Genomic DNA, 18,749 nt, shown 5'->3' on the forward strand with positions numbered 1-18,749 from the left:
ACTAGGAGCTCGACCTTCAGGGGCAGCACTACTAACTTTAGGTCCCCAGCTCACACAGGAGCCTTGGAAGAATCGACCAGCAAGGGCACCCGTGCAGTCTGTTGGCCGCCGACTCCCGCGGAAGCCATGAAGAACTCTTCTTTGTAGGGGGGACCTCACGAAGAGGACTGACGAGGTTTTATCTGAATTGAAAGTAAAGTTGGTAGAGCTACTTAACCTGTTAGCTCCCTGCATAGTCTTTGAGTTCATACAAAATGGGAGGAGAGAACTTAGCTTTTGTAGGATGAGAACTTAGCCTTTTGTCGTGTGTTCCCATAGACAACGCCAATTGATGTAACTGTTTCTGGTCACGTACCAATTTTTTGTGATGTATCAATTTTTTTTGGGTAAGTACCTCGTCATTTGAACTGCTCCCAGGAGAGGATGGTGGAGCTCCCTGGTGGTGAAGTGCCTGGTGGTGAGCTACTTGGTGACGAGCTCCCTGGTGGTGAGCTACTTGGTGACGAGCTCCCTAGTGGTGAGCTACCTGGTGACGAGCTCCCTGGTGGTGAGTTACCTGGTGACGAGCTCCCTAGTGGTGTGCTACCTGGTGACGAGCTCCCTGGTGGTGAGCTACCTGGATGGACTCGTCATTTGACTTGCTCCTAGGCGGCCTGTAACTCCCTGGTGTAGCGCAACCTGACTGCCCTTTGCATGAGGTGATCTCCTCTCCTTTGTAGGCGGCGAGAGCTGAGAGACCTGCGAGAACTGAATCAGAGGACCCGGGGGTATTTACCCGGCGGGGACTCTCCGATGCCTAAGTTAGCATTCTGACTGCAGAGAGCTTGGAGAGAAATGAGAGAGCTAGAGAGTTGGGATTACCTCCATTTTTTCATTCTCTCCCCCCTTTGTCTTTGGGGGTCGGAGTCCTTATATAGCGGTGTCCAGTCAAATCAGGCGTAACCGCCTCTGTCAAGTCAGGCATAACCGCCTCTGTCTCTCTGCCGTAGCCGTTTCTAACAGAGCTGAGGTGGCGGGTGCAGGCAGCTGTTGCAGGGTACGGCTCTGCCAGGCAAGGGACAATTCTCAGGGCTGGCAGGCACGGCGCCGCCTGGCGAGAGACGTGGGCGCAGGTCTCCGGATCTGTCAGGTACGGTTGTCAGGCAGGAGATCTTCCTGCGATACGCCGAGCTGCCCTTAAGTGGTGAGCTACCTATGCCGAGCTGCCTATAAGTGTCGAGCTCTTCGTAAGACACCAAGCTGCTTGTAAGTGCCGAACTGCCCCTAAGTGGCGAGCTACCTATGCCGAGATGCCTGTAGGTGCTGAGCTGCTCCTAAGTGGCGAGCTCTTCGTAAGACGCCAGGCTGCTTGTAAGTGCCGAGCTGCCCCTAAGTGGCGAGCTACCTAATTATCAAGAAGCTGCACTTAATTGGCATGAGGTGCCAGGTGTCATATTTTCAATGGAGGGCCAAATCCGCCCTCATCAGCACCCATATTTCTGGCTGTGTGTTTTTAGTAACTGGATTTTCATATTGCATTAGTGACATTTATATCCAATTTCTAGATTTAGTTCTGTCCTTCTGATGCTATTCTAGGCTTCTGTTCGATGTGTTGCAGTTTCTATGGTTTTGGTTGAGTATCACGGCTTTACTGTACTTTTTGGATATAAGAACCTTCCTTTTTTGCTAGGTATTTGAGGTGACCATTGTTGGGATTTGTGGTGAATATGTTTCATGATTGGCAGAAAATGGATTATTGAAATAAATTGTTTCTTTTTTTTTTTGCATTTGGTATTTGTGATGGTTGGAATATTGCTGATATCTTCTATTTGGTCATCCAAATGTCCCCTGCCTGGAATCTAACCAACTTGGCTACCCAGACTGGTGAAGCATATTACTTGAAAATTTTCTGATTCGGTGTACTCAAATCTCATGTAGTATTCATTGCTATCAAAGATTAAGCATTGTGTTAATTGTCGAAAAGCGGAGCTTGTAACTGCTTTATATTCATTTATCAATAAAAAAAAAGGGAAAGAAGTAAAAGAGAGAATATTGCTAAACAGAAAAGAAAGAATGAAGAAAAGAAAATTCATTTTGCATGACTTCATTTGGATTTAATTAGATTATCTTGGTTTTGGGGATTTTGAAAAATTTTCCCCTTGTTTATGATCATTAAATATGTACATTTTTTAACCCATAACGTGCTTAAAGATAACTTTTGTAGAAGTTGATGTTTAATGTCGTCAAAAGTTTTATTTCCTTCTTGATGACTACACCATTTGATCCTTCTTTTCATGGGGCTGGGAACTTCAATCTAAGCACTAAGCACGTTTTGTTTTGAGATGGAAGGGGCTCAATTTAAAAGTTCAGTTTCTTTTTATTTCTTTTTTGAGGTTTTTCATTTTGTTTACTTAACCTTTTAGCTTTTATTGGTGCCCAAGACTTTGAGTTGCTTTTTTCCTTCTTTTTCTTTTTTAACTTTAACCATGAAAACTAGAAGCATTACTAGCAGTTGGTATGCTTTGCATTGATTATGAAAGAAAATATTTCTGTATGCAACTTTGTGCTTCTGGTACTGTGTTAACTTCTGCTTGTTTGATTTCAATATGGTAAATATTTTCTTTTTTTTCTTATTTAATGTAACTTATTGGTTCTTTGTTCAGGTTTTGAAACCAGGACCAAAGAACAAGGTTCGAGTTGTTGGTACAACATTATTAAACATTGCAGAATTTGCTTAAGAGCTTGAAATAAATGTCCCTCTCATTCTGCTTAGTGGCAATGTTGATCCTCAGCCCTCTCTTTGTGTATGTGCTTTTGATCATATTTATTTCTTTCTAATTGTCAGTTATACCTCATTTTTCTAGACTTTCCATTTTTCTTTAAATTTATAGATTTGTTTTTATCACAGTTATCTCTCAGCTTATTGGAATTGAGAACCACCCAAGAGCATGCAGAGACAATACCAAGATTGATAGTTTCGGTTCCACTATCACCTCGGTCTGGAGAATCTATCTGCGCTCTCAAAGCAGGTCTAAGAAAAGTAAAAATATTCACAAAGTATGTATCAACTCAAAGATCTAAGAAGGCTTATATCTTTTTCTAAACATAGGCTTATATCTTTTTCTTAGGCATCTTTTTGAAAATTCTACTAAACAGTTAAACTTTTGGGTCCCACTAAAACCTTACAACCAGTAGGACGACTTGAACAATTGAACTTTGGGGTGTCAACCAAACCGGAACAATTGACTTATGAGTGCCAACCACACCCTTGCACAAAGACATTAATGCCTCTTCAATAACCTGATAAAACAAATACAATGCAAACTATATCGAATGCAATAGTGTGCACAGACTATAGGCTCAACAACTTGAAGAGTTGACCTTTGGGAATCAAAGAAACTTCTTCGAAGATCAAAGAGATGTTCTTGTGAGCACATTGCTGTTTGGTTTTTCATGGAGGATGTAAAGCCATAAAGAGTAATTGGTGATGAGGACAGAGAAGAGAATGAAAATATTGAGCAGAAGAACAAAGAGAAGCTCCTTTGAATCTTGTGTGCAATGCATGTCGTCCGAGTGATTTTCAGTTCATGGGACATTGGTGGGCAATGGGGTTGGGTTGGTGGTGAGTGGTGACTTATATTTGGTTTTGAATTTTTAGGAAAACATAAATAAAAAGAATAAGAATGATAGTTTTTAGCTTGGGAATTTTGGTTTAAGTGGGACCCTCTTATATATTATTTTTTACATTCCTTAATTTATACATTAAATAGTTTTTATTTTATTCTTAGTAATGTGTGAGATTTAACATGCTGGAGTTTCAAGTAGGATCCATCTATAATTTTTCATTTTTTTTGGCTTGAAAAATGTTACATTAGCATTTCTTATTATTTTATTCATTATTTAATGAATTTGTCAATGACTTCTCTAACATCGTTTATTTCTACCTAATGTTGGCCTTTCTAACTTAGTTCGAAATCGAAAACAATCCTTTTAATTATATTCCTTAGGGTCAAAAGTGGCTTTCTACACTACAAGAAAAAGCGGTGTAAGGCACCGCCTTAGATCTAAGGTGGCGGTCATTAGTTTGCCCCTTAAGCCACTACCAACTGACAGGTCTGAAGCGGTTCAATGATCTCTAAAGCAGCAGTATGCCACGACTGTCGGCTTAGCGTTAATAAGCATGGCGGTTTAGACTGTCGCCTTGGGTTTGTCAAAACATTGTTTGCATTTTTAGGTAGCGGTCTGAATTGCCAGCTTAGATATTATATGACTGTCATCTTAGGTTTGTCAAAACGTTAAATTGCATTTTAGGTGGTGGTTTAAACTGCTGACTTAGATATTATATGACCACCACCTCAGGTTTATCAAAACATTATTTGCATTTTTAGGTGGCGATCTGAACTGTCGGCTTAGGTCTTATATGACCGCTACCTTAGGTGGCAGTCTGAACCGTTAGGTTAGATCTTATAAAACGACCGCAATAGATTTACCAAAATGTTGCTTCCATTTTTGGTGGCAGTCTGAACAGTTGGCTTAGATCTTATATGATCGCTGCCTTGGTGTTGTTTATGGCTTAGCCAACGTTTGCATGTCTGTCAACATTGATTTTTTCTTTATTTTTATATCAGGTCAATTCCAACATTCTTTTTTACACCTACACTTTAGTTCCAACATTCAACACTTTAATACTTGTTTAATACAAACCTCATGAAAATTAATACTTTAGGTGAGAGTGGTCTCCTTAAAAGACAAAGGAAGACCAGAAACAGGGAAACAACTGAAAGGTTAGGGCAAGAGGAAGTGAAGAGATAGTTAGATAGGATGATCAAGGAATCTAATGATTGAGTGGATCAATGGTCGAATGAATAGCTTTCGTTATGAGGATGATCCTCATTTATAGGGAGGGATCCCGAGGTCTCGAAAGGAAGGAGCCAAAAGTGCTCGATTTCTATTGGAAAAGAGAATATTAGACTCATTGTCAGTCAATGATGAGGGGTGATTTGGCACAATCTAATAGATGGAGAACACGTGGACGCGATCTGTCAGCTAGATTATGACTCAGCACCTTCAGATATCTCGGCAGGTTGGGTTACCTCGGATGTCTCGATCACTTCAGATAGCACCAAAGCCCAAGTACCTCGGATGACCAAGCCTGCCGAAGTGACACGTAGCAGAACTCTAGAAGCTTCTCAGCTACCTCCAAGCCTTTCGGGATCACGCCATGCAACTGTATGCCTTATCCTCATCCCGCCCGAATCGGATGGACACGTAAGCCTTATCAACTAGCACATTTTCCACCTTTCGGAGTGGAACATACTCCTATAGCTCAAACCGAAGATCTCGGGAGTGTTTCATGAGACTCACGAAAGCCCAGCTATATAATGGCATTAACCCCTATTGACCCAGGTATGCATGATACAGTGCATTCTAGCACAGTATCCACCTTTCGGAGCAGAACATACTCCTACAGCCCAGACCGAAGATCTCGGGAGTGTTTCGTGAGACTCACGAAAGCCTAGCTATATAAGGGCATTAACCCCTAAAGACCCAGGTACGCGTGATACAATGTATACTAGCTCTCAAGTTAATTACTTTCAGCTCGCTACTCATATTCAGTACTAACTTAAGCATCAGAGCGATCTCGCCGGGTAGGCCACCCCAGGTTCTCTAATCCATCTGTCTTGCAGTTCGACTAGTCAACTTCATAGCCAGCATCCGAGCTTCCTTCCATCTATGAGCATTCAGATCGTGCATTATCAATTGGCACCGTCTATGGGAACCGCGACAGAAAAACTAAGTTCCTAGCTTACCTTCTTTGCTTAATGGCATCCTCAAGCAACACCGGAAAGAATGTTGAGATGACCGCCTTTGGGGGGTAGGAGCAGACCTCTACTAACCAGGAGTTCCCCACGGTCTGTATCGGCCAATTTACCATGCCCCTCAGTATTTCGGGGATTATGACTACAGACTCAGCGGGCACAGTTCCGTACCCAGCCGTTGAACGTTCTACTCCCCAGTTGAGTACCACCTTTTTAGTCCCTAAGCCCTCCGTGGTTCCTCATGGAGTCGGAACTTAGCAGTTCGACGAGCTGGTGCAGAGTGTTAGGATGATGCAGTTGTAGATGTAGCTGATTCTTCAGTTCTAGTAGTACCAGTAGTATTAATTCTACCAGCAATGTCAATAGCAGTTTCCGCCACTACGGTCGAACCAAAACCAGAACCCTTAGCAGAACAGGACTCAAAATCAACCTCAGTAAAATATGCGTTGATCTCCTCCCTGAGGTGTGGAGAACACCCAGGTCCCCACTCCTCCCTTGGACTGAACCCAACCTTGAGACAGAGTCGAAGGTCAGCGCACACCCCCACCTTCTCAAGGGGTGAACTAGAAAGATCGGCTTGAAACAGTCACCACACTAGGACCAACCAGCAGCAGCCAAGGTTCAAAGTATCGGATGCACTTAGCATATCGGGAAGGCAATTTTAAAATACGTATCGAGATACGCTTTGGATACGCATGCGTATCAGAGAAAAATTAAGATACGAAAAGATACACATAGAAACACTATAAAAATTTTAGTATAACATAAAAATACACCAATAACACTAAATATAAGGCTTTAATAAGATATATACATTAAATTAATATATTTTAATAGAATTTATAAGGAACCGCATCATACTCAAGTACTCAACATATGTGAACATCTAAACAATTTTATTAAAATTATAATCACATCAATATTTAATAATTCAATACGGTCTCTATGTTCTCCATCCTTCTCTGAAAACAAACATAACCGAAATTATGTCGAAAATGATCCCCAAGAAGAAAACTCATGATACAGTTAATCCCACGTGCCTGTGGCATTATCAACTTGGCCACATTAATATAGATCGTATCACAAGGTTGGTAAAGGATGGTCCTTTGAATTTTCTATTTGTAGAAGATCTTCCAACTTGTGAACCTTGCCTTCAAAGCTTATAGAAGATTTTCTATAGGCATGCTTAACCTTATACATACTAGTGCATGTGGTCTCCTGAATGTTAGGACACGTAACCAACACATTTATTTTATAACATTCACCGATGATTTCTCACGGTATGGTTACGTGTACCTAATGAGACATAAATCAGAATCCTTTGAAAAGTTCAAAGAGTTCAGATAAGAGGTCGAAAAATAGTTGATGAGACACATTAAGGCCCTTCGATTAGATCGATGAGGCGAATATCTCTCCAACGAATTCAGAGACTACTTAAAGGAAAACGGGATTGTATCATAACTAGCTCGTCCTACTACACCACAATTAAACGGTGTATCGGAGAGGAGAAATCGAACTCTATTAGATATCGTTCACTTCTCGTCCACTCAGAGTTACCCATATCCTTTTGGGTTACGCATTAGAGACTGTGATTTACATGTTGAACCGGGTTCCAACCAAATCCGTTCCTAAGACTCCATATGACTATAAACCGGTTAGAAATGAAGTGTAAGACACTTGAAGATTTTGGGTTGTCTAGCACATGTTAAAAGAACTAGTGCTAACAAATTGGAATCCAAGACTAGCCGTTGCCTATTTGTAGGCTACCCCAAAGGCTCTTCAGGTTACTTATTCTATGATCCAAAAGAGCAAAAGGTGTTTTGAATCGAAATGCCTACTTCCGAGAGGAAGATTACATCTTAGATAATCTTCGTCAGGAAGTTGTTCTTGATGAGGAGAGCCCAGGGGTAGTGGGAGATGTCCCATAAGCTCTAGAAAATAACCAACCTAGAAGGTCTACTTGGGTATCCAAGCCACCAGTTCGTTACGACTATGACAAATAAAGTTACTTAGTGGAAGCCACAACCAGTGAGGAGGATCCCGTGACTTATACGAAAGCTATGTTGGATATAGATTCCTTGAAGTGGGTAAATGCCATGAGAACTAAGATGGACTCAATGGAGACCAATGGAGTCTGGATTCTAGTAGATCTGCCCTTGGGGTCAAAGCAATTGGTTGTAAATGCATTTATAAGAGGAAGAAGGGCCCCGATGGTAAAGTTGAGACCTACAAGGCTCGTCTTGTGGATAAAGGGTACACTCAGAAAGAGGGAATCGACAATGAGGAAAACATTTTCGCTCGTGGCCATGCTTAAATCCATAAGGATCCTGCTAGTTATAGCAGCATACCATGATTACGAGATTTGGCAAATGGATGTCAAAACTGTGTTCCTGAATGGAGATCTTACTAAAGATATCTATATGCAGCAACCGCATGGTTTCAAAGCTGTAGGTCAGGAACACATGGTATGTAAACTTAATCGACCCATATATGGACTTAAGCAAGCTTCTAGGAGTTGAAACATCTGGTTTGACTCTACCGCCAAACAGTTTGACATTGAGCAGAATCTGGATGAGACCTATGTTTATAAGAAGGCAGTGAGAGATAAGGTTATGTTCCTGGTTTTGTATGTAGATGAGATTCTACTCATTGGGAATGACGTAGGGATGTTAACTACAGTGAAAGTATGGCTTTCACAGCAACTCTCCATGAAAGATCTCGGAGAAGCCTCCTACATCTTGGGTCTTCGACTCTGTAGAGGTAGATCGAAGAGGATAATAGGATTATCCCAGTCTACTTACATTGACAAAATTGTCAAAAGATACAGTATGGAGAACTCCAAGAAAGGAAATGTTCCTTTCAGGTTGATTAATGTACACAAAAATTTAAGCATGATTAATATAAGTGTTAGACAGTGTATGCCCTTAGCTCCAATTAGATAGATGTACTTATTGTCATTTATTGTAAATGAATAAATTGCATAATTGATTCTTGTTATTATGGTGTGTTTCTATGTAATACCCTTAAACTAGACACTTATGAGACTCGGTTAGTTAAGAATCTTCATAGCCGTTGGATAAGATTTGGGGAGATTTATCCTGCCAAGGCTGACACTAATGTGCCGCCAAATTGGTTGGGGTGGCTTGTCTCAACTGTCAAGGTGAGACCTGAGGTATATGTAGTGTGGGTTTTCTTGAAACCCTGAACTGGACCAAATTTCAGTATTTCCCAAGACTTAGATAGATGGGCAAAACTGAAATGTTACACCTGACCCCTAGACTCGACTATGGTACTGCACTACGTGTTGGATTGGACTACCTCTGATATGCCAATCAGTGAGATCCTTTACCAGGTCAAAACATGGGTATGTTGGGGCAGTCCGAGAATTCACCTGAGTGGGTGATCATAGTGACAGGATCAGCCCCTTTGTCAGACAAAGTGAATGATCGGGGAATGCACTCTCTCTGATGGAAACCTAAACTACCGACAGCGAATTTTAAATGTATTTGAAATTTGTTTTTGCAAAATATATTCATATAGAGATATATTTACATGTTATGGTTTCACAAAATGTATGCAAAAGGTTTTAATTCCCGGGATCCATGTGAGTAGAGAGTGCAACACTGTACCTTGAAGCCGAGGGAGAGGTCTTCTCTCGTCGGCCAGTGTATGATCATTAAGGGCTGAGAGGTTAAGTGTAAGACCATTTATGGTAATACCTGATGGGCTAATCTTGTATCTGCCCACAGTTCTTGGGCCTTCACAAGATGGCTCGACCCAAGGACCATTTAATGTAAATGTTGGACCCATTAAGAGCCCATGGTGATGGACTCAGGGGTTTACTATGACCTATAGTTAATTTGGCCAGGCCTTATAATAAAGGCTGGGTTGAACTCATGTGGCTGATGTGTAGATCAATGCTAGGGTTCCACGCCATATGAAGAGAACCGAACTAGTTAGCATATAATGGGTTAAGTGAGCAATATGACTTTATGGGCCTAAAGCCCATTTCAAACTGGACTTAAGTGGTTTAATTAAAATGGATCATTCTAGGTTTATAATCTCTGATTGGGATTAGCAGTTGGATAAGATAGGTTTATAATCTCTGATGTGTAGATCTAAATACAACATTTAGATTAGGAAATCTCATTCCTAATCAGATTAGGAAGCTGATCCTGAAAGGATTATAAATAGGGGGTGAATTCCATAGAGAAAACACATTCCTTTCTGTAGTCTATTCTCTCCCTCAGTTCTTGGCACCATCCCAGTTTGATCTCCACCTTTTGGAATGAACAAGAACCATTCTTGATATTGTATCTTGGTGAAGAAACAATCAAAAGTCATGCTCACACAACTCTACTCGATTTTTGGTGAAGAATCCCAGGTTCTTGCTGAAAAACCCTTCTTGTTGATCATGCCTCAACCTACGCTGTGTCATCTTCAATAGAGGCGGATTTGGTATCCTCTTTGGGCGTGAACACCTATGTTGGGAGTTCTTTTTGATTCCGTATCAGGTATATCCCTCTCCCTCTTTTGGTTTCAAATCTGGTTCAGTTTTGTTTCAAGAACGAACCTTGAAAATGCAGTTTTTTAAATTAGGGAATGTGATTCCCAAATGGGAGAGAAAGAAAAATTTTGAAATTTCGCCCAACCTCCCTGCAAGGTTCAACCATCCATATGATGAATCTCCCATCCCTTCAATAAATACACTGTTGGTTTATGTTCAATTGGTGTGTTTCTATGAATTACTTCTTAAACTAGACACTTATGAGACATGTGTTAGTTTAGAATGTTCTCAACCATTAGATAAACTTGAAGAGTTTATCCTAACACAGTTGACACTAATATGTTGTCGAAATAGTGGAGCCGCTTGTCTCAACTGTTAGGGTTAGACCACAAGCATGGTCAATGAGTGTTTAGATGAAACACTAAACCTAGACAAATTTTCAGTTATGCCCTAGACCTAAAGGTGTAAATCGGGTCGGGTTGTGAGGCACGAAGCACGGCCGGCCAAGGGCCGACACGACACGGCCCGCCTAGGAATATAGCCTTTGGGCCCCCTCCCAAAGGGGCCCAACGGCTAGTTTCAGCTATTGGGGGGTTTTATAACAACTAGTTTAGGGGGCATTTTGGGTAAAGTTATAAGTAACTTTACAATAGCCAAAATACCCCTCCCAACAACTAATAATAAATAGTTTTTTGGGTATTTTGGGCAATTGATTATGTTCAATTCCTATAAATAGCCCTATCCTCCACCATTCTCATCACACCAATTCAACAATTCTCTTAAACTTTTCTCTCTCTCTCTCTCTCTCTCTCTCTCATATTCATACATTCTCAATTATCTACAATCTGAGAAATTTTGAATACCTGACTGTTTGATTCTGCATTATCCAATTCTCAAGTCTCAACTTTATCGAAGTTTCGACTTTCAACAAGAAGAAGGCTTGCTCAACCAGGTCAAGTATCTCAATTCAGGACGCTTGGACATTGAAAGGCTTCAACCGTTGAAATCAAGTTGGGATACAGGTAAGTTGAATTAGATTAACTTTTATCTTTTTAGAATTAAAAAAATGGTCTGCTCTTCTTAAAATCGATTCCCCAACATGTTCACCATGGATGACATTCAATCGCTTCACGATAGTGTTAGCATTGATGCGATTGATGTCGATGGAAGTGGAACTTTCACCCCCGGTAGTAATGATACTATCAGATAAAGGAGGTCTTCTAAGCTGAGTAGCCCGGTTTGGAAAGTTTTCAAAGTAAGGGATATTGAGGACAACGGGAAAAGGGTCGTTTGCCAAAAATGTTGGAAAGACTTTAGTTATTGTAGCAAGGGTGGTATGACTTATTTGAGCAGACATCTGCTCACACATGAGCGAGAGGAAGATGAAGGGAGAGAAACAACCCAAACATATATTAGGAGGGGGACTAGTTTTGGAACTTTTAGATATTCACAAGAGAAAATGAGAGAAGAACTTGTTAAGTATATTGTACATGCATAACAACAATTTATATCAGCTGAAGATCCAAAGCTAGAGAAATGGTTGCATTGTAAACCCACAATATAAAAAAGTTTCTAGGAATACTATAAGAACTTATGCTTTAAAAACTTTAATTCATATAAACAAAATTTAATTTCTTTGTTCGCAAATCTAATTCTAAAGTTGCAATTACTTCGGATGTTTGGACATCCAAATTTAATATTAGTTGTATTTGTATTACCGGTCATTTCATTGATGAAAATTGGCTTTTGAATAAAAGAATTTTAAGTTTTACTAGGCTTGAATGACCACATAGTGGCCCAACTATTGTTGTAAGTATTTTAAATACTTTAAATGCTTATGGAATAAAAGAATTGTTTTCTATTAGTTTTGATAATGCCAGCAATAATGATTCTGCAATAAATATTTTAAAATCTCAATTAAAACCATGTTTAAATGGTAAATTATTTCATATTAGATGTGCAGGTCATATCTTAAATTTATGTATTCAAGATGCCTTGAATATTATTTCAAATCATATTTCAAAAATTAGAAATTGTATTATTATATATATATATATATATATATATAAAGTTTAGGAGCAAGAAAACAAGTATTTAAATAATTATGCCAAAATTATGGTTTAAAATATAAACATTTTATATTAGATGTAAAGCATAGGTGGAATTCTACCTATGCTATGTTAGAAAGTTGTATATCTCATAAATAAATTCTTTCTGATTTTAATAATTTAAAAATGCCTAATGATATGATATTTGAGGAAGACTGGGAAATGGCAGTCTGCATAAGAGATTTTTTAAAACATTTTTATGATGCAACAAATGAATTATCTGGAATTTATTATCTAACTAGTTGTAATTTACCATAACAATTAATGGAAAACAAATTTAAAAATATTGGGAAAACATTTCTCCCCTTTATTGTTTAGCTACAATATTAGACCCTAGGATTAGGAAAGATGGTTTAGATATTTTACTTGAAACATATTGTGAAAATATGAATATTGATATAGGAAATAAAAAAGAAGAAATTAATAATTTATTATTTGAAATATACAATTTGTATGAATCCGAAGTTGTAGGAAATATTCCTACAATTGTTCATCATCTTCTTCTTCTACTTTTGACCTTGAACCCAGTATTAGAAGAGAAAAAACTTTTTTATTTAATAAGTAGAAGGTAGAAATCTGCTAGTTTTACAAGTTCATTTACTGAACTTAATTTTTATTTACAAGCAATTTTTTCTAATTTAGGTGAAGTATCAAATAATTTTGATATTTTAGCCTGGTGGAGTGAACACTTGAAAAATCATCTGGTTCTCGCCGCCATGGCATATGATCTACTAACCCCTCCAGTGTCTACAGTTCCATCAAAGTCTTGTTTTAGTGTAGGTACCAAGGTGTTGGGTGACAAAAGAAGCTGCATGAACGATGAGAGCATAGAGATGTGCATCTGGTTCAAGGATTGGCTAGATGTAGTAGATTACATGACAAGGGAGGACATGATACAACATCGGACATTTCACCCGAAGTAGATGATGAAAGTCATGAAAGATGATTCATGAATTCTGACTACTTGTATAGAATTTTTCATTTTTTTCAAATTATTGTAATTTTTTTAATTTTATTTAATTTATTTGATATATTTTTTTAATTTTTTAACAATGTAATTTTATATTTTCAATTTGTAACCATATTGTATTTTTTATATTTTATTAATTTATTCCATTTTTATATTTTATTCATCCAAGTATGCATTGATCCAATCATTGTATTTGTAATTCATTAATTTGTACCATTCAAATTTAAATGAAATAAAATTCCTATTTTTCTTCCAATTTGTTATTCCATCATTCTTATTTCAATTTGGTTAAGTATTTTTTTTTATTTATGTGTTAAATAACTTAGATTTCTCATTTCCTAATTTTTTAAATAGTTCCCAATTCCCAAAGTTCATAGGAAAGATAAATATTTTAGTTTTACAATTTTACTAAGAAAAGAAATCAAAATTTTCAAAAAAAACAAAAAATTGAAAAAAATAGTGCAGCCCGGTTCGGCCCAGGCCCAAGGCCCGCTCTGTGGCCTAGCCCACCACGACCCAAGCCCATGGCACAGCCTGCAGCTCGGCCCAGCCTAGGGCCATGTGCCGGCACAGCACGATGGTGTGTCCGGAAGCGTGTTGTTAAGCACTTCGGAACACCAGCTTAATATTTATAAATTTTTTCCGATTCTCAAACAATTACAAATGTAATAAATGGGTGAGAATAGGTCATATCCACAGGGAAGCGAGGGAAAAATTAATATACACTCATATCGGACAAGAGAACACAAGAGGGAAGTGTAAAAATATAAAAATTAATTAATTAAACTGAGAAAAATATACAATTCAAACATTACTGAAAGTTAAAAGTGCAAAAACATAAATAAATACAAAAATAAATTAACAAAACAAATGAAATAAAAATCTGTAATCCAATCAGAGGTAGTAGTCTACGGATCTATCCTTTGACCCTCGAACTTCTTGAGCTAGGCCTTCCGTCTTACCTGGCCGAATTGCAGATCTACAAAAAATAGAACGAAGATCAAACGGAATGAAAATAAATTGCAGAAAGTAAATAACGAAATTGGAATTGGAAGAACAAAAATTAAAACTAAAATAAAGTAAAAGTGGTTGGGATCCGATTCTAGAGGTGCTAGTAGTGGTGCTGGCGAACTGCAAGTAGGAACCCCTCCTCTTGCCTAGGCGTCCTCCTCTTCCTCTACCCTTGAACTTCTCAAGATCAACCTTCCGTCTTACCTAGGGGCAAAATCCAACCCTTTCTCAGGAGCTCTTGGGTCCTTTTTATAGAGAAAGGTGGATACAATTGAAATTAAAGAGAAAGAAGGGGGCAACAGCTAGGTTTTAGCAAAGTTATGGGTGCCCTAGGGTTTCTAATGGAGGGTTAGGATGGTTTTTGGGGTGATCCTAAGGCTGAGAATAGAAGAAGCCCAATATTATGTAGGGCTGAGATTTGGGCGCCCATAAATGAATGGAGGAGATTGAGGTGCCTAGGGTTGAAAGGTGGAGATTAGAAGAGTGGGTGGCGCCCTAGAGTGGATGGTTGAGATATAAGATGGAGTAGAGGGCTGAGATCTAGTGGTGATGAGCTAAATGGTGAGGATTAGTAGTTAGGTGGCGCCCTAGGGTTTAAAAGCTGCAAAAAGAGTGCCCTAGAATGAGTGGTTGAAATTAAAAGAGGTGGAGGGTGGAGATTAAACACCTAGGGGCAGATAGGGTTTGCTAAAAGTGAAAAGATTGGGTTAAAAGGCGTCCTAGGGTTTGCTAAGGCATGGGGAGCATGCTAATACAGTAGAAGGGGCGCCAAACTAGGTTTAGCAGATAGGAGGCGCCCTCCTGCTTTGAGTTTTTCACAAAAACACCCCCTCTCTCAACTGGATTTCACACCAACTTCCCAAAAGCAACATTTCAGTCATGAAAACTTCCCAGTTTTGCACAGAATTTGCACAGAAATCCTCAGAAGTCACAACATTGAAATTAACTAGGAAAATGACACAATTTGACTACTCTAAGGCCAAAAATTTCCAACGGGGAGGATGGCACGGCTTGTGACGGCCCACCTCTACTCAGACCTTAGAATTAGATTGGCAAAATTGGAAAGTTACACTTAACCTCACAATTGGTTATGATATTGCACTAGGTCTTGAGCTAAGCTGTTTTTAATATTGCCAATCAATGAGAGCCATTATAAATCAAATACCTAAGCATGTTTGAGCAGTTCGGAAAATTACCTAAATGGGTTTTCATACTGATAGGAATGGCACATTTGTTAGATAAAGTGAATATTAGGGCTTACAGTCTCTCTAATGGAAATTTAAACTGTCACTATAAGAAAAATGGTCTATAACGACAAATTTATTCACTACTAAAGAACAAGAAATTCACCACTAAATGTCTCTAGCGACTAATAGACTTCTGCAGCTAAAAGCCGCGTTGGTAAAACATTTTGCGGCAAATAAATTGTCTATCGCTAAAATACTGACCATTAGTAGTAGAAAAAAATTAAATAATAGAAAAAATATTTGCCGCTAAATACATAGCATTCATTGTTAGATTAGGCTATAGCGGCAGATAATCCGCCACTATTGATAAAAATAATGATAAATATATAATATAGTGGTGTTTTACAATTGCCGCTAATGCAATGAGTTGTCATTCTAAAAACTTATAGCGGCAAAATATCTACTGCTATAAACTAATTTGTGGCAAATATACTACATAAAGCGGCGGTTATATTCGCCGCTAAAAGCATTTCTTTGAACCGCAGCTATCTCACTTTTCATAGATCAATAGATGCTTATGATGTGGATTTGTAATTTGTAAACCCTGTATATATTTATGCAAAAGACCATATTTTTGTATTTTTAATTCAAAGTTATAAACAATTCAATAACAAAATATAATATAAACATTTATATTTAAATTCGAGAGTTTTCATACATCCATTATAATAAATTTATTATAACTAGTTGTCTTGTTATATATTAAACCAAAGAAATGTAAAAATTGTGACTTCTTCAAATGCCTATTCCCATATCCTATTTACATATTCAACCTGAAAAAAAAAAGAATGAAAAAATTAATGTTAAATAAACTAAATTACATATGAAACATCATTTAAAAGCAATTATAATAAAAATATAACTTACACAAAGTGATGGCCAAGATGTGTAGGTGACTAGGAATCCGGTGTCACTCTCACTCTAGCTTAACCTGCAGGCCTTGTTCCTGTGTTTTGTGTAGGATTTTGTTGTTGCAGGGACCGATACAACTTCAACAACCAGTGAGTGGGCGATGGCAGAGATAATGAGAAAAATCCAAGATGAGTTAGATGATGTAGTGGGAAAGAACAGCACGGTAGAGGAATTGCATATACCAAAGTTACATTGTTTGGATGCAGTGGTGAAAGAAAACCTGCGTTTGCACCTAGTAGCGCCATTGTTGCTCCCCCGACACCCAAGTAAATCTTGCTACGTGGCAAGATATACCATCCCTGAAGGTGCTCAAGTTCTGGTGAACGCATGGGGAATACATAGAGATCCTGAAGCTTGGGACAATCCCTTAGAGTTCCATCCGGAGAGTTTCTTGACAAAAAATGGAAAATGGGATTATAGTGGTAATAATTTTCATTACTTTCCATTTGGCACAGGAAGGAGGATATGTGCAGGGATTCCCTTAGCAAAGAGGTTGCTCCCCTATGTTTTAGCTTCACTGTTGCATTTGTTTGAGCGGCGATTTGCCGACGGCACGGAAATTGATATGTTGGAGAAGACTGGAATAACTTTAAAGAAAATGATTCCTCTCGTTGTAGTTCCCAAGCCAAGGTTGCTTCTTGAGAAGTATGGCTACTGGTTTTGTGGATGAAATTTCAACTGCCACATCAAGAAGCAAGAAGGTAAAGTTTCAATAAAGTCAGGTGTGCAATCATGCAACATGAGCTGGGTAAAGAGTTGTTAATCAATTGTTCAAAGATTCAAGTTTTCTTATAGCTATTAATCATAAAATGTCTCCAAAGGAAGTAGTCATTTCTTGGAGGAAAGGGTAGAGATGTAAAATGGGAGTCGGCACGGCCCAGCCCGCTTGTGGCCCACGCAAAGTGCAGGTCGTGTTGTGCCGGCCCACGGGCCGTCCTAGGCTAAGCCACCCTCCTCATGGATAAATTGGGGGGTTGGCCCAGCACGGCCCACGACCCAAGCTCATGCGGGCCTGGGCCGAGCGGGCTGTAGACCATGCTGTGGGCATGCATCGTACCGGGTTGGGCCACAAACCGGGCCTCGGGTTAGGCCGAACCGGACCAGATTGTTTTTTGACATTTTTATTTTGAAAAATAAAAATATTTAAGTAAAATTTAAATATTTAACTTTCCTTTGGGAACTATTTGAAAAATAAGAAATCTAACAAAGAAATGAAAAAAAAATACTTAACCAAATAAGAAGTCAAAGAGACAAAGACTCAAAGTAAATAACAAATTGGAAGAAAAATAGAAATTTTATTTCATTTAAATTTGAATGATACAAAGCATACAATGGTTGCATGAATGAAATATGAAAATTGGAACATTGAATAAATTAATACAATATAGTTATAAATTGAAAATAAAAATTACGTTATTAAAAAATATCAAATAAATTAAATAAAATTAAAACAAAATTTACAATAATTTGAAAAAATGCTATATAACTATTGAGTATACAAAAATATTGACTTCATCATTTTATCCTATTGTTCTTGACTTTGATCATCTGTTTCAGGTGAAACATCAGGTGTAGTGTCATGCCCTTCTTTATCTTGTAATCTATCTTCACCATCCAGCCAATCTTTAAAGCAGATGCACATCTCTAGGCTTTCATCATTCCTAATCTTCTCTTGTCGCCCAACACCTTAGTACTTACACTAAAATAAGACTCTGGTGGAACTGTAGACATCAAAGTGTTTAGTAGATCGCATGCCATGGCAGCGAGAACTTGATAATTTTTTGCATGTTCATTCCACCAGGCTAAAATATCAAAATTAAGTTCAGTAAATGAACTTGTTGTCGAGGCAGTGAATTTCTGCCTCTTACTTATTAAATAAAAAAAGTTTTTCTCTTCCACTATTGGACTCAAGTTCAGAAGTGAAAGATGCAACTGTACAAATTATAGAATTTTTATTATTCCCTATTACTTCAAATTCATATAAACTATACATTTTAAATAACAAACTATTAGTTTCTTCTTTTTTATTTTTAATTTCAAATTTCATATTTTCACAATATGTTTCAACTAAAATATCTAAACCATCTTTCATAATCCTAGGATCTAATATCGTAGCCAAGCAATAAAGAGGAGAAATGTTCTCCCAATATTTTTTAAATTTATTTTCCATTATTTCAACAATACTTTTAAATTGTG

At 38.2% G+C, this 18,749-nt stretch overlaps 1 protein-coding gene across 1 annotated transcript in view; it reads left to right on the top strand.

Moving 5' to 3' along the window:
- Positions 1-17,223, top strand: part of LOC104588709 (geraniol 8-hydroxylase-like) — a 59,679-nt gene extending 42,456 nt beyond the window's left edge. Inside the window, exon 3 of the mRNA XM_088895043.1 lies at positions 16,603-17,223. Coding sequence (XP_088751169.1) covers positions 16,603-17,223 — 621 coding nt within the window. The remainder of the gene's footprint in view (positions 1-16,602) is intronic.
- Positions 17,224-18,749: the final 1,526 nt, after the last annotated feature.

Source organism: Nelumbo nucifera, chromosome 1 (genome assembly GCF_055504915.1).
Source record: "Nelumbo nucifera cultivar China Antique chromosome 1, China Antique-T2T, whole genome shotgun sequence".
In the NCBI taxonomy this organism is placed as follows: domain Eukaryota; kingdom Viridiplantae; phylum Streptophyta; class Magnoliopsida; order Proteales; family Nelumbonaceae; genus Nelumbo; species Nelumbo nucifera.